At 33.4% G+C, this 12,930-nt stretch overlaps 1 protein-coding gene across 1 annotated transcript; it reads left to right on the forward strand.

Moving 5' to 3' along the window:
• The first annotated feature begins 2,950 nt into the window (after nt 1-2,950).
• LOC145074254 (uncharacterized) lies at nt 2,951-9,284 on the forward strand. The gene is made up of 3 exons (XM_079020664.1): nt 2,951-3,928; nt 7,530-8,066; nt 8,923-9,284. Exons 1-3 carry the CDS (start codon nt 3,089-3,091, stop codon nt 9,019-9,021), a joined length of 1,476 nt encoding a protein of 491 aa, XP_078876790.1. The 5' UTR covers nt 2,951-3,088; the 3' UTR covers nt 9,022-9,284.
• The last annotated feature ends 3,646 nt before the right edge of the window (nt 9,285-12,930 follow it).

The following is a 12,930-nucleotide window of genomic DNA, read 5'->3' on the forward strand; positions in this document are numbered from 1 at the left end:
CCGTTGTTTGTCCTCTGTAGCCCTTTTTCTGCTGTAAGTCTTACCATTTAACTTTTTATCTAAATTGATTAACTTCTGTGTATTATGTGGTGTAGGTCTGTATAAAAGGACATATTTGCAACTTATTGCTCATCTTAGTGGTTCATCTTTGTTGTATGGTTATTAGTATTTTTTAAATTTGCATTATATGGTTGTTAGTAGTTTCAAATTTGCAATTGCGTTTTTATGTAGTCCTGATTTAATCTTCTCTGATGGACATCTTGGCCTCGTTTTCAAATATTCCACACATAATCTGAAGAAAATATTGAAGCAATAGGATTAACCAAAACCTTTTTCAAATAGATATCATTACTCATTCAACCACTTTATACACACATCACTAATGCCCTTTACCGATACATGACTAATGCACTTTACCTATACATGACTTAGTGAAATTACAAGTGTAAGTTTATGAACTTCTTTTTCACACTGTGACTATTTGCTGTACATTAGTGTAATCAATAGGATAAGAAGGTAAACAATATGGCTGATTTTGGAGAGTACACATATATGGTTTGTGTGTGGAGGCAGCTGCAATTGATGCATAACAAGGTACACTATATAAACATAACTTTTTTTCCTAGTAATGGTGGTTCATGTTGACTTGTTAAGTTCATTGTGATAATTCAGGAAAGAACATGTGAAGGGCACAAGAACTTGGTAGATGGAATATTGAAAAGGTACCAGAAAATTATAAGATTTTGATTGTTCATTGTAATTTTGTGATTATTGGTACGCAATATGTTTGAATTTATGAGTTTCCAAATCTGAAAAACAGGTGGGAGTGATGTAGCCGCACCCAAGAAGACCAGGTTTGAAGACTAAGGGTGGCAATGTATGTATTTATGATATTCTTGTTCATCTATAAAAGCCCGATTTTGTTTATTGGTATGCATTATGTTTGAATTTATAGTTTGCTTAATTGTAATCTGATTTCTTTCAACCAGGTGTCAAGAATCTTGATGGACATTTACCAACAAGAATCAAACGAGTCTTTTGGTGTACATGTGGTTTGCTTGGCTCTATACATACCGGTGTGTTCAAGTGAGCAACATTAATAATTGCATGCACATTGATGCTTATGGGAAGTGGCAGAGAAGTTGGTGCTAAATCCTTCAATATGGGTGCATATGGGAATCTCTCGTTAAAGTTGGATTGGAATTTATTTGGATTTAAAATGAGGATTTCTTCAATTAGTTCAATAAAATACAAAATTAGCAGCATAGCAATTATAACAATAAATTACTGACTACTCAGATTAAAATTTTGATAGAAAGTACCAAAAAAAAGTTAAAAGTAGTGAAAGGACCCGGTTGTATTCATAAGAACTGGGTTGTTTAGTTAATCAAAATATGGTTTTACTTGCATAAAAGAACCCAGTTGTATACTAAAGAACCGGGCTATATGATCACAAAAAGTGCTCCTATTTAACATGAAAGGGCCCAGTTTTGTTAATAGGAACCGGGATATATTACATTAATGTGTCCCGGTTGATAAACCGGGTTTTATTATATTTTTCACATAAGACTCGCCCCACAAAAGACCCAGTTGAAAACCGGGTTCTTTTAAGCTTTTAACCGGGTTCTTTTACTCATTTTGTAGTAGTGATGGAGTGAGCGACTGGGTGTTTAGGAAGATAGATTAAGATAGACCTAAATAACTATTTACATTAAAGGCTGTAAGTATTACATGAGCTATTTTGTTTGAGGTGTAAAAGAGTGTATACAGACAATAATGGTAAAAAGGTCATGGTTAATTCTATAGGTTTTAAAGCGTCATCTTTCAAAAAATTAGACTATTAAAAATCTATTTTTATTTATTTATTATAACTAGTTACAACCTAACGGCTAACTGCTTACAAATGAATGGCTAAAACTAAATATTATTATAACAACTGATAATTTTTTTAACGTAATGTATTGTTTTGGATTTTTTAAATATGTAACTCTTTAAACTATATAATTACAATTATTGTTTACTAGATATGATCTTACGATCTCAATTTGATCTTATGATTACGATTTTACAAAGCGAAAAATGATCAAGGTAAAATCTCGATCTTAACAGCCTTGAATGCAACAATTAAAAAAATATGTGCAACTAATAGTATATGTTGAGTGCAATTGGGATACACTTTACTTTGACTATGACTCCGCCATTATTGACAAGGGTGAGACAACCCCGAAAAGAGAGAGAATTAGCTTTCCGAAAAGAAAGTTCGGCATGAAATCTGTCAACAACCAGTTTCCATTTCTTAAAAAGTTCATGCCGGCTCCAACATGAACACTAAGATATTGAAAACAATACGCATCTAAAAAATCTAGCCTACTCCAATGCCAATAACCTTAGATTTGGAGAAACTAACTTTCACCGAAAGACGCTTTGAAACAGCAGAGAATAGGTGCAAGGTTTTTTATCTTGGGTTTACGGATTTGAAATCACTTGAATTAGCCGTTAAAATTTCTAATCATGCATCCATCTTCCATGTTGAAAAGTTGATACAGTGGGTTATATTGGAGCTTTTGGCCCCTAATGCGAGACTTATATTCTGAAATCTTAACAAAAAAACATATATATCAGTATATCACATACATTTTTTGTGCGCCCTTATCAGCTTAATGAAAAATCTTTGAAAAAATGTGAAAAATCGTGCTCCAAAAGCATTAACTATACAGTGAAAAGAGCCTGGTAACTTAATATAGTCATTTCAATAATTCATGAATAACTCCAATTTTATTTGCATTTGGTTTTTATATTTAAGCGACAGTGTCTGTGAGTTCAAAAAAGTGATTAAGTACGAAACCTACCCCAAATCATTCACACAAAGACACGTGTCCACCGTCACAATCTACTTCCCACTTTTTGTTGATCTTATTTTTAAGGTTTCCTGTTCTTCCACACGATTTCTAGACCTGCTTCCTACACTCATAAATCCTCCATAACGCCAAACTGATAACAACGAAATCCGAAAATCTTAAGAAATCTTAAACCACATCGTTGTTTGTTTCGATTGTACGAGGAACATCGGAGTTTTTCCAACGAGATTATGACCCATTTTCGAGAAATCACAAATGTATTCCATTACAAAAACAGTGAAGCCATAACCAAATCGTTAAAACTAACCCTCTTTGTTTTCGTGGTTACTTCGATCACCTTCGTCTCTCTCTCCGCCTTCCGCTTCCAACCATCACGGTGGTCCGCCGCTCCCGGCTGCCTACTCCGTCCTAAATACCATAACACCCCCGAAACAACCGCCGAATCACCAGATTCTTCTCCCCAAGATTCCGAACACCCTACAAAAATCTCACACATACTTTTCGGTATCGGTGGATCAGTTCGAACATGGAGCGACCGCCGGCACTACTCGGAGCTCTGGTGGCAACCGAACGTAACCCGAGGGTACGTCTGGTTAGACGAACAACCCGACCCGAAACTCTTCTCCAACCCCAGCTCTCCTCCTTATAAAGTCTCAGAACCCCTGATCCATTTGAACAATGCCGGGTCAAGCCCAGCCGTTCGGATAGCCCGGATCGTGTTGGAGTCGTTCAAGCTCCGGTTACCGGAGGTGAGGTGGTTCGTAATGGGCGACGATGATACGGTGTTTTTCGGCGAGAATTTAGTATCGGTGTTATCGAAGTACGATCACCGGCAGATGTATTATGTTGGCGGGAGTTCAGAGAGTGTAGAGCAGGACGTGATGCATTCGTACGATATGGCGTTTGGCGGTGGTGGGTTCGCCGTGAGTTATCCGTTGGCGGTGGAGCTGGCTCGGATTTTCGACGGGTGTCTTGATCGTTACCGATACTTCTATGGTTCTGATCAAAGGGTGTGGGCCTGTGTTAGCGAAATTGGTGTTTCACTCACCAAAGAACGAGGGTTTCACCAGGTAATTTTACTACTCATGGAGGTTATTTTGGTAATTGTCATTACTTGTTTGTTGTTACTTTTAGTCTTTTACTGTATGTTTGTACGAAAATTAAAATGACTCCCAATTTTAAAATTTAGGTAATGCTAAAAAAACCAAACGAATTACATAACTTACTTAAAAATTGCAATAAAATTTAAATTTTTTTTTATATATTAAAATTGTTATATTTTTTTGATTTTAGTTAATGAATATTGGGTAGCTGGTTAAACGAAAAAAATTCTAGTAGCTGGATAACTTAAGATGTGACAAATGACATAACATTATTGGATGTAACATATATAATTTAAATTAATAATGATATGTATATTTTTTTTTAATTCCATGTAGGCTATACAAGTAGTTTGTTAGGTTATCGAAACTTTAATTTAACCAAATCATTAAATATAACAAAGTTTAATATATATAAAAAAGATAATGGTTCTTTTTTGAACACTAGCCGGACTTTTTTTTAGCATTACACTAAATTTACATAAAAATCTTAAAAGAACATCCAAATATGAAAAATATTAATTTTTTATTATGTGCTGGCGAAGACAAAGTAGACATGAGAACATAAATGATATTAAAAAAAAGGTTAAAGTGATTTGGTGTCCATTGAAGAGGTATACGTGTCATGAATGTTGCTAAGATCATTGTTTTTGTCAAAGGAACCTTTACCTTACCCTCGAAGGAAATTTTAATATTTGTAACACGATTTAGAATAAGACAAAATTACATAAACGGTCCCTGTGGTCGTCAGGAAATACCACTTCAAATTCTTTTAAGACGTTTTTATCATTGTTGTTTTTTTTTTCAAGTTTAAAACACACCCGATGTGTCATTTTAATGAACATGGTTGGTTATTTTTAGGTTTAAAAGACACGCCATAAGTCATTGTGGTTGGCAGAATCGTACACATTGTTTGCATTTCAAACTAAAAATGACTAGTCATGTTAAAAATTTCTTAAAATGACTTGTAGTGGTATTTTCTATCAACCATGATGACTATTTATGTAATTTTGTGTTAAAATAATCGTTTGTTCTTATGTTTTCTGAAAATAGAAATTTAAAAGCATCTTGACAAGGTAATATTACCTCGTCAAAAATACATTTTAAAGTATTTAGTACATCATGTGATTCTATAGATCTTTAGTTTATAATAATCAAGTAAAGTCTTAATACTATTATAATAGTTTGTTATTTAAACTAATGAAATAATTATTAAAAAACTTTCTCTAATTTCAAAGTATTATTGTATGAAAAAGTAGCCATAAAGTTCATGGAAATGGACCCTTAAGAATGAAAATTGTACGAAAACAAGTCGTATGTGTTTTTTAGAGGAATAACAATGTAGCTTTATTTGTATATTTTATTGTTACTCGTACTAGGGCTATGATAGTAGCTTTACATGTGTTGGGTTTCTAATATTAATTTAAAAATACGTTTTCCTATCGTTTAGGTATCAATAATTTAAGTATGCGATTTAACAATATCAACATTTTAATTATGAAACTTAACAATCAAAATATGATTAATAAAAATTTATTAATGTAAAATTTATGATTTTGAATTAATATTAAAATAAGTACTTATGATATAAAAACATATTTTTATAATAATAACTTTATGTAATGAATCAATTTTATAAAAGAAAAATGACTTTGTACGGCTGTGAAATATCTTTTTTTGTATACTTTTGATTACAATTTCCATTAAATTTACATTTGGTGTTTAAGAAATACTCTCTTCGTCTCAAAATTATTGAAAGAGACAAAAAACACAGATTAAAAAATTATTAATTATCCTTAACTTTATTAACTTAAATAACAATTTTATCTTTTTGTTGCATTTAATTTCATGGTAGATTATTTAATAACGATGAATATTTTAGTAAAATGGATATTTATTTTTAGAAATAGGTTATTATTTTAGGACAAACCAAAAAGAAAACATAAACAATTAATATGGGACCGGGGAGGAGGGGGTTATCATTATGAATAACAGGTCTAGCCTGGTTTTCATGTTCATGTAACATTATTAAACTCACATTTGTGTTGAAAACACCATCAAACATGCATTTTTATATACGATTTAACCATTAAACTAAGTTTTGTACAGATTTAGTCACTTTAATCTTCTCCGGCCATCATCAATTTTTCGATAGTTTCTCCATCTAACAATTTCAAAAGAAGAAAGAAAACACTATTTTGCTCCCATCAACATCCATCTTGTCATTGATTATATGTTTCTATGCTAGAATCTAAGTCTGAGTTTGAATTGATTGGAGGTTTGAATCGATTTCTTTGGTTTGAATGTGATTTAGAATCGATCAGAGGTTTGATTAGACTTTATTACTCGTTGAAATTTATATTAGATATGTTAATTGGTGATGGTGGTGGCGAATGGTCGAGATGGGTGGTTGTGGCGGCGAATGGTGGTAAGAGAAGGTAGTGTTGTTGCATGGTGTGGATGGTGGCATGGCAGTGAGAGGTGGACGGTGGTGGTGGGAGTGAATGATGTTTGCAGAAAAGATAAATCGTATAAAAAAAAGATTAAAGGTAAATTGTGTACAGAACAAACATCATCTTGAAATACCACGTCAAAACAGTAGGTTTTGAATAGCTCGCTTGAGTTTAATAGTTAATCGTGTAAAATAAGGAATTAAATATACACAAGAATGATATTTCATATCCGACAAATTCAGTTTCCATTTTATAAATAACATAATTACATAAAATAATATTTTTATTTTATGATGGGATATATATTTGTTCTTTTCATTCTTTTTAATATAATGATTTGTTTTAAAAAGAAAGACATTAAATATGTGAGGTTGAAATAGAACGTGGTTCTCAACTGCTTTGCAGGCACATTCATTTCATGCTTACACGTGTCTTCTAGTTTCTATGCTCACAACATTCCACCGACTCCTCTTTTCCAATGCATTTGCCAAATATAACAAGTTCCTTAAAAAAATGAAAGAACTATACCAATAGAGCGTAAATTCATGAAAGAATAGTATTTAATAGAAAATATCTTTTTCCTTGACTTTTTTTCTTTATTATATCTTTATTTTTGAATTAAATAAATAGGATACATATATACGTCATCTTCAGTTAAAAAATAAAAGAACAACACTTTAGGATGATGATACCATATATACCATAATATATATAGGGTCATGAAAAAAGATGTTATGTTACCAATTCTAATGTCTATTTTTGTTCACTAGTTCTGAAATGATGATATGCTCTTGTTGATGAAAATGGTCTATTTTTTTCTTCACTAGTTGTCAAAATGACGACTGGTTTTTAGAACGACAGGTCATCCCAAAGTTGAAACTCTTGGATTCCAATTCGAAATCAGGGAACTCCTTTTGAAGTGCTTAATTCCCAAGTGATCACCACTCACCACTAATCCACATTGGTGGTGGTATCAAAATGTGATTACACCCTTATATATCGTCAAAGATGGACGATAAAGATGTCCCTAATTTGTGAAATGACAGTTGTAGCCTCATTAGATATTAGACGTTACACGTATTGCGACATGACGATTATACCCTTATTGATTGTTGCAGATGGATATTAGAGGAGACGCATACGGTCTACTCGCAGCACATCCCATGACACCATTGTTATCTCTCCACCACCTTGACTACATCAAACCACTCTTACCCAACCGAACAAAATTCGACTCCTTAAAGACCCTCATTCAGACATATCAGTTCGACCCACCGCGACTCATGCAACAATCTTATTGCTACTACAACAATTGGTGGCACCGATGGTCTATATCCATCGCATGGGGCTACACAGTACAAATATACCCCTCCATACTGACTTCCCACGAGCTCCAAATGCCATTACAAACATTCCTCACATGGCGGAGCTTTAAAGATGGGCCTTTCACATTCAATACCCGACCCGTTTCATCCAACCCATGTGAACTTCCTGCTATTTACTATATTGCCAATGTGCAAAATTATGGAAATGACACGGTGACTACGTATGAGAGAGATGGATCATTAAAAAAATGTAAAAAGGGAAATTATCCTCATGCGATTGAGACGGTTGTAGTTTTGGCATCGAAGATGGATCCTAGTTATTGGATCAAGGTAAACGGTTATATATTTAAAAAATTATTGCGAGAAATAGCACTGTACTTTTATTTATTTGTTTATTATAACATCATGCTTTCATTTCTTTCTATTCTTACGTCGTACTTTGAAATTTATATCCAATTATAGCAATATCATCCGGATATAAATAGATTTCCACTGCTATAATGGTAGGTTTTAAGTATAGTGCTCCACCTATGTCATCCATTCAAAGTAGAATGTTTAAACCAAGTCATTTTTCAAAGTACAACACTTTAATAAAAAAATGCAATTATATAATAAAAAGGAAAGTAGGATGTTATAAAACATGAATAAATGAAAGTGTCTTGTTATTTCACGCATTTAGACTTCAAATTTTGATGGGAAAAAGTCACTAAATTGTAATAAAGTTTCACACTTCTTTCACCTATTAACTCGCATGTTTTTAAGAGGTTTTAACTATTCAAGTTTACATATGATGTGGCAGGGTTTTGAATTAATTTTGTCAAAATGTTAACCAAGTTTTAGGTTTTTTCTCATCAAAAGGACAATGTCGCTAAAAAGTAATCAAGTTTTGCAATTGTTCCATTAGTGTTTTTAATATTTCCGCAACATTTAAACAAAGTTGAAATTTTGTTACTGCTTAATATGAAATACATTTTTTTATAAGAATGGAACAAAAGAATACAAAATTTCTCCATAATAAAACAAAATTGAAAGTTTAGCGATATCAGTGTGAAATGTTGTTGGTTTTTTCGTGATATAGCCTCAGTAGATTTTTCTTACAACAACAACCGAATAGGATATTTTGGATGTTTGGTTTAATGACATTCGTTTTAGAGGGACTAATAATGGTAATTGGTATGATGTGCAGGGACCAAGGAGACAATGCTGTGAAATCATGGGTTGGAAGTATAATAGCATGAAAGTACAAATTAGAAATTGTAAAGATGGAGAGACTATCACTAACTAAAAGGTCAACACTTTATATACGTGTCTCTTTTTCCATTTATTGGAATGGTTAAATATGTGATTCATGCAGTGATGTACAAGTTGTTATAGCACGATTATAGAAGCTTTTAACCTATTTTAGTAGTTGTTGAGTAACATGATGATGGTGTCCACTATGCATATCGCGTTAGTTTCTACTTAAAATTTTGAAGTGTTGTTTATGATATGTGTTGCATATATCTATTTATAACGTGTGTGAATAAATGTAAGTGAGGATGTTCTTCCCATGATGATGTTTTGAAAGAATGATCTGTAGATTGTTGATATTGACTGATTTTGAAATAAAATTGGTCATTGAAGACCTCAAAGGAAGAAAAGTCAGAAAGCGAAGTATAAAGGACATCCATTAAAAAGGATACTGCTAAACAAACATCTCATAAGCATCTTATTTTTTTAAGTTAATCATTTTCTGCTGAAAAAAACATTTTATTTAAACAGTTAAATCTTAAAAAGGCTATAAAAAGATGTGAAACATCGTAGACTGTGTAATTCGTAATATTGTAAATTGTGTTCTCAGATTTTTTCTGAAAAATCAAGCATATTTCAAGAAATCAAATTAAGAACAAATGAGTTCAACTCCATAAAATCGATCAACATTAAGACGGTCAAACTTAGGACTTTTGACTTTCTTTTACAAACAGGTAATATATTTATTGGTTAAAATTGTATTGTTTTTTGAAAAAACTGATTATAAGTAGTTAATTTTAGGTTAACTTTTTATAAAATGGTCAATGGGGGTGTTTAAAGGTATCTTAGGGTTGGCTAAAAATACATCTTATTTTATCATATATACACCCTAATTAAATTTTAAAATATTTTTATTGGTTAAAATTACATTGTTTTCCGAAAAAACTGATTATAAATAGTTAATTGTAGGTTGACTTTTTATAAAAAGATCAATGGGGTGTCTAAGAGGTGTCTTATTAGCATCACCGGGTTGGCTAAAAAGACAGCCCATTTTACCATATAAACACCCTAATTAAATTTTAAAATATTTTTATTGGTTAAAATTGCATTGTTTTTTGAAAAAGTTGATTATAAGTAGTTAATTATATGTTGACTTTTTATAAAGTGGTCAATGGGGTGTCTAAGACGTATATTAGGGTTGGCTAAAATGAAACTTCATTTTACCATATAGACGTTGAAATCCGAGGTTTAACGAAGAAGTTATGACTCGTCGAAGTTTTGCGACAAAACCGATACGACGTTGTGTGTCGTAAAAATGAGTTTTCGATAAAATAAATTTTAGCCTTAAGGATCTAAACGTAAGTCTTAGTATATATGTTAAACCGAGAACGTACATGAAAATAACATCCAAATCTGACTTCGTATGAGGAAGTTATGGTTTTTCTAAAATTTAGTATAGTAGTGCACAGTCTGGAATTCGAATTTTAGATCGATCAATTTTAGCCGAAACAATCTAATCGAGAATCGAAGATCTCGTTAATAGGAGTTCAACGATATAAAGACAGATGAAAACAGACGTCAGATGACAAAGTTATGAATTTTTAACAAACTTTATCTGTCTCAGCTGTTAAAAAATAACTTTAAAAATAATTCAAAGTTAACCGACGGAGTCTAAGCAAAAGTTGTATATCACGTTGCTACCTACATGTGGATATAAAGAACGTAAAAAATGGAGCTCATATGTGAAAATTACGGAATTTAGAAGTTTATAGGTTTAGGATGCGAGGGGACATGTGGCCAAATCCTAACCTTCACTTTCTCCCCACGGCCTCGCATGCGATTCTAACACCTGCCCCATCGTATGCACAACGTAGCACTTCGGACGCCCCGCATACTCCGAAGTACGCCCCGTGTATATGCAGCCTCCTAACCTATAAGTAGAAGTGTTTTTGTTCATTTCTCTTCACACCTTTCCCATTCTTTCTCTCAAACATCCTTCTTAACCCTTCCCATTCCCTAGCACTTCCCAAGTGTTAGAGGCGAGTTCCGGGGCGCCAGAAGGCTCCAAGAAGAAGAGCTTTTGGCTCAGAGGTTATGCTTGCGCAAAGCCCGGTTCTTCACTAAACTTCATTGTAAGTGAGTTATGCTTACCCTTATTTAAGTATAACTTACATTTAAGTTCACTATCGTTATTATGAACCTAAAAACAATATATGAGCTAAGTATTATAAATTATACAAGTGTTATTATAATACCATTTAACTGCTCACTGTAGGGGAATCTGGTTTGAAAGGCCGCATAGGGTTGTTGTATTTCAGAATAGCTTAAAATGGTCCTGCCCTCTGGTGTTTCATGTCTGACCCCTGTCTGTACATAGTAGTTGAAAAGTATTGTTTAACATTTATAAAACAATATAGCTCGTAGACCGTGAGTTAATAATTAGTGACAATAAATATTAGACAAAATTTTAGTGATAATGATACTAGGTTTCGTCAAAGGAAAATAAAATTATTAGAAGCGAAGCGGTGCCCGAGTTTGGAGTCGTCACTTTAACAAGTGAGTGCATAGTTACTTTCATCTTACACATAGATATGAAGTATTAATACATGTTATATGTGCTTATTATGTGTGTTCTTGATATTTATGCTAGATGAACGATTTATGCATGTTTTACGTGATTTAAATTGTATATATATTTTATACCTATAAATATATTGGGTAAAGATGGGTACGGGTGATGAGAGATAAGTGATGATAGATAAATATATTGGTGTTCGGTGAGCTTGGAGCTTGTAGATCCACAGTCTTCTTTGCATTTGCCAACTTTTGGAGGTATAAAGCTTATGCCTTTGTGGTTATTTGGTTTAGAATTAGACTAGGATTTAGTTGTGCATAACTGTTGGTCCCATGGGTTGGTTCTTGTGAATAAAAGGTACACCAGAACTCAAGTTTGCTACTTTATGATGTTTTAAAGGATTTTGATTCATAAAAAGGAAGTCCTTGTTGTTATTTCTCACTCATGCAAGAGTTGGAGATTATTTAAGGGTGTTATGGACTCAGGTTTTGGTGTTGGGATCTATTAAGTTGCGCAAAAGCTTGAAGTTGTAAACTTTATCATTTAAGACCTTCCCAAGATTAAGATCTGTGAGTTGGAAATTTAGTCTATAAGCATTACGAGCTAAAATTGGTTTTTAGACAACATGGAATTACGCAAGGCGTAACCCCTGAGTACGCATGGCGTAGTGGGCTTTTGCCCGATAACCTCTCCGAGATCTCGCAGTACACGGGGCGTAAGGCGGAGTATGCATGGTGTACTCCCAAAAACCTATTTGGGCCATTTTTGGGGCTTGGGTCATTATGGGTTTTGGGCCTTAAATAATTGGGTAATGTATGGGAAAGGGAAAAATGGTCTTTTACCCTCAGTAAGTTAGAAGATGATTTGGACCATTGATTATGGGTTATCACCTAGATTATTAATTTGGGTTGATTTTGAGTTATGTTTAGTGTGAGTAGCCGTGGTAGCAGCAGCTCGAGCGTGTGTGATTCATTTATCTTCAGTTGGATGTGAGTCTTCTGACTGCGCTTGTGGTCGAAGACACCAATGCTGACCTACTGAATTCTATATGTAGGATTGTAGTTGTCTTTTGTGACTCTTGCATGTTTGTATGATCGGGTTGAAAGAAACCCCATGGCCGGGCCCGTTGTTGTATGATTGGGTTGAAATAAACCCTAGTGTTGGGCCCATATTTGTATGAACTGGTTGAAATAGACCATAATGCTGGGCCCATGAGTATATGATGGTTGAAAGAAACCCCGGTTGTGTCCATGATTGTATATTGGGTTGGAATATACCCTAGGTCTAGGCCCAATTGTATGTTTGGTATGTGGACTTTGGGGAACTCACTAAGCTTTGTGCTTACAATTTATATTTATGATTTCAGGTACTTCCAGTACGAAAGGGAAG

This window comes from Lactuca serriola, chromosome 9, assembly GCF_051521515.1.
Source record: "Lactuca serriola cultivar US96UC23 chromosome 9, Lser_US96UC23_V15, whole genome shotgun sequence".
Classification (NCBI taxonomy): Eukaryota; Viridiplantae; Streptophyta; class Magnoliopsida; order Asterales; family Asteraceae; genus Lactuca; species Lactuca serriola.

Bases quoted from the DNA above. Each gene is read 5' to 3' on its own strand.
- LOC145074254 (XM_079020664.1), top strand. From the start codon at position 3,089: ATGACCCATTTTCGAGAAATCACAAATGTATTCCATTACAAAAACAGT. The intron at 3,929-7,529 runs GTAATTTTACTA...TGATTGTTGCAG, and splicing joins AAGAACGAGGGTTTCACCAG to ATGGATATTAGAGGAGACGC. The intron at 8,067-8,922 runs GTAAACGGTTAT...TATGATGTGCAG, and splicing joins ATCCTAGTTATTGGATCAAG to GGACCAAGGAGACAATGCTG.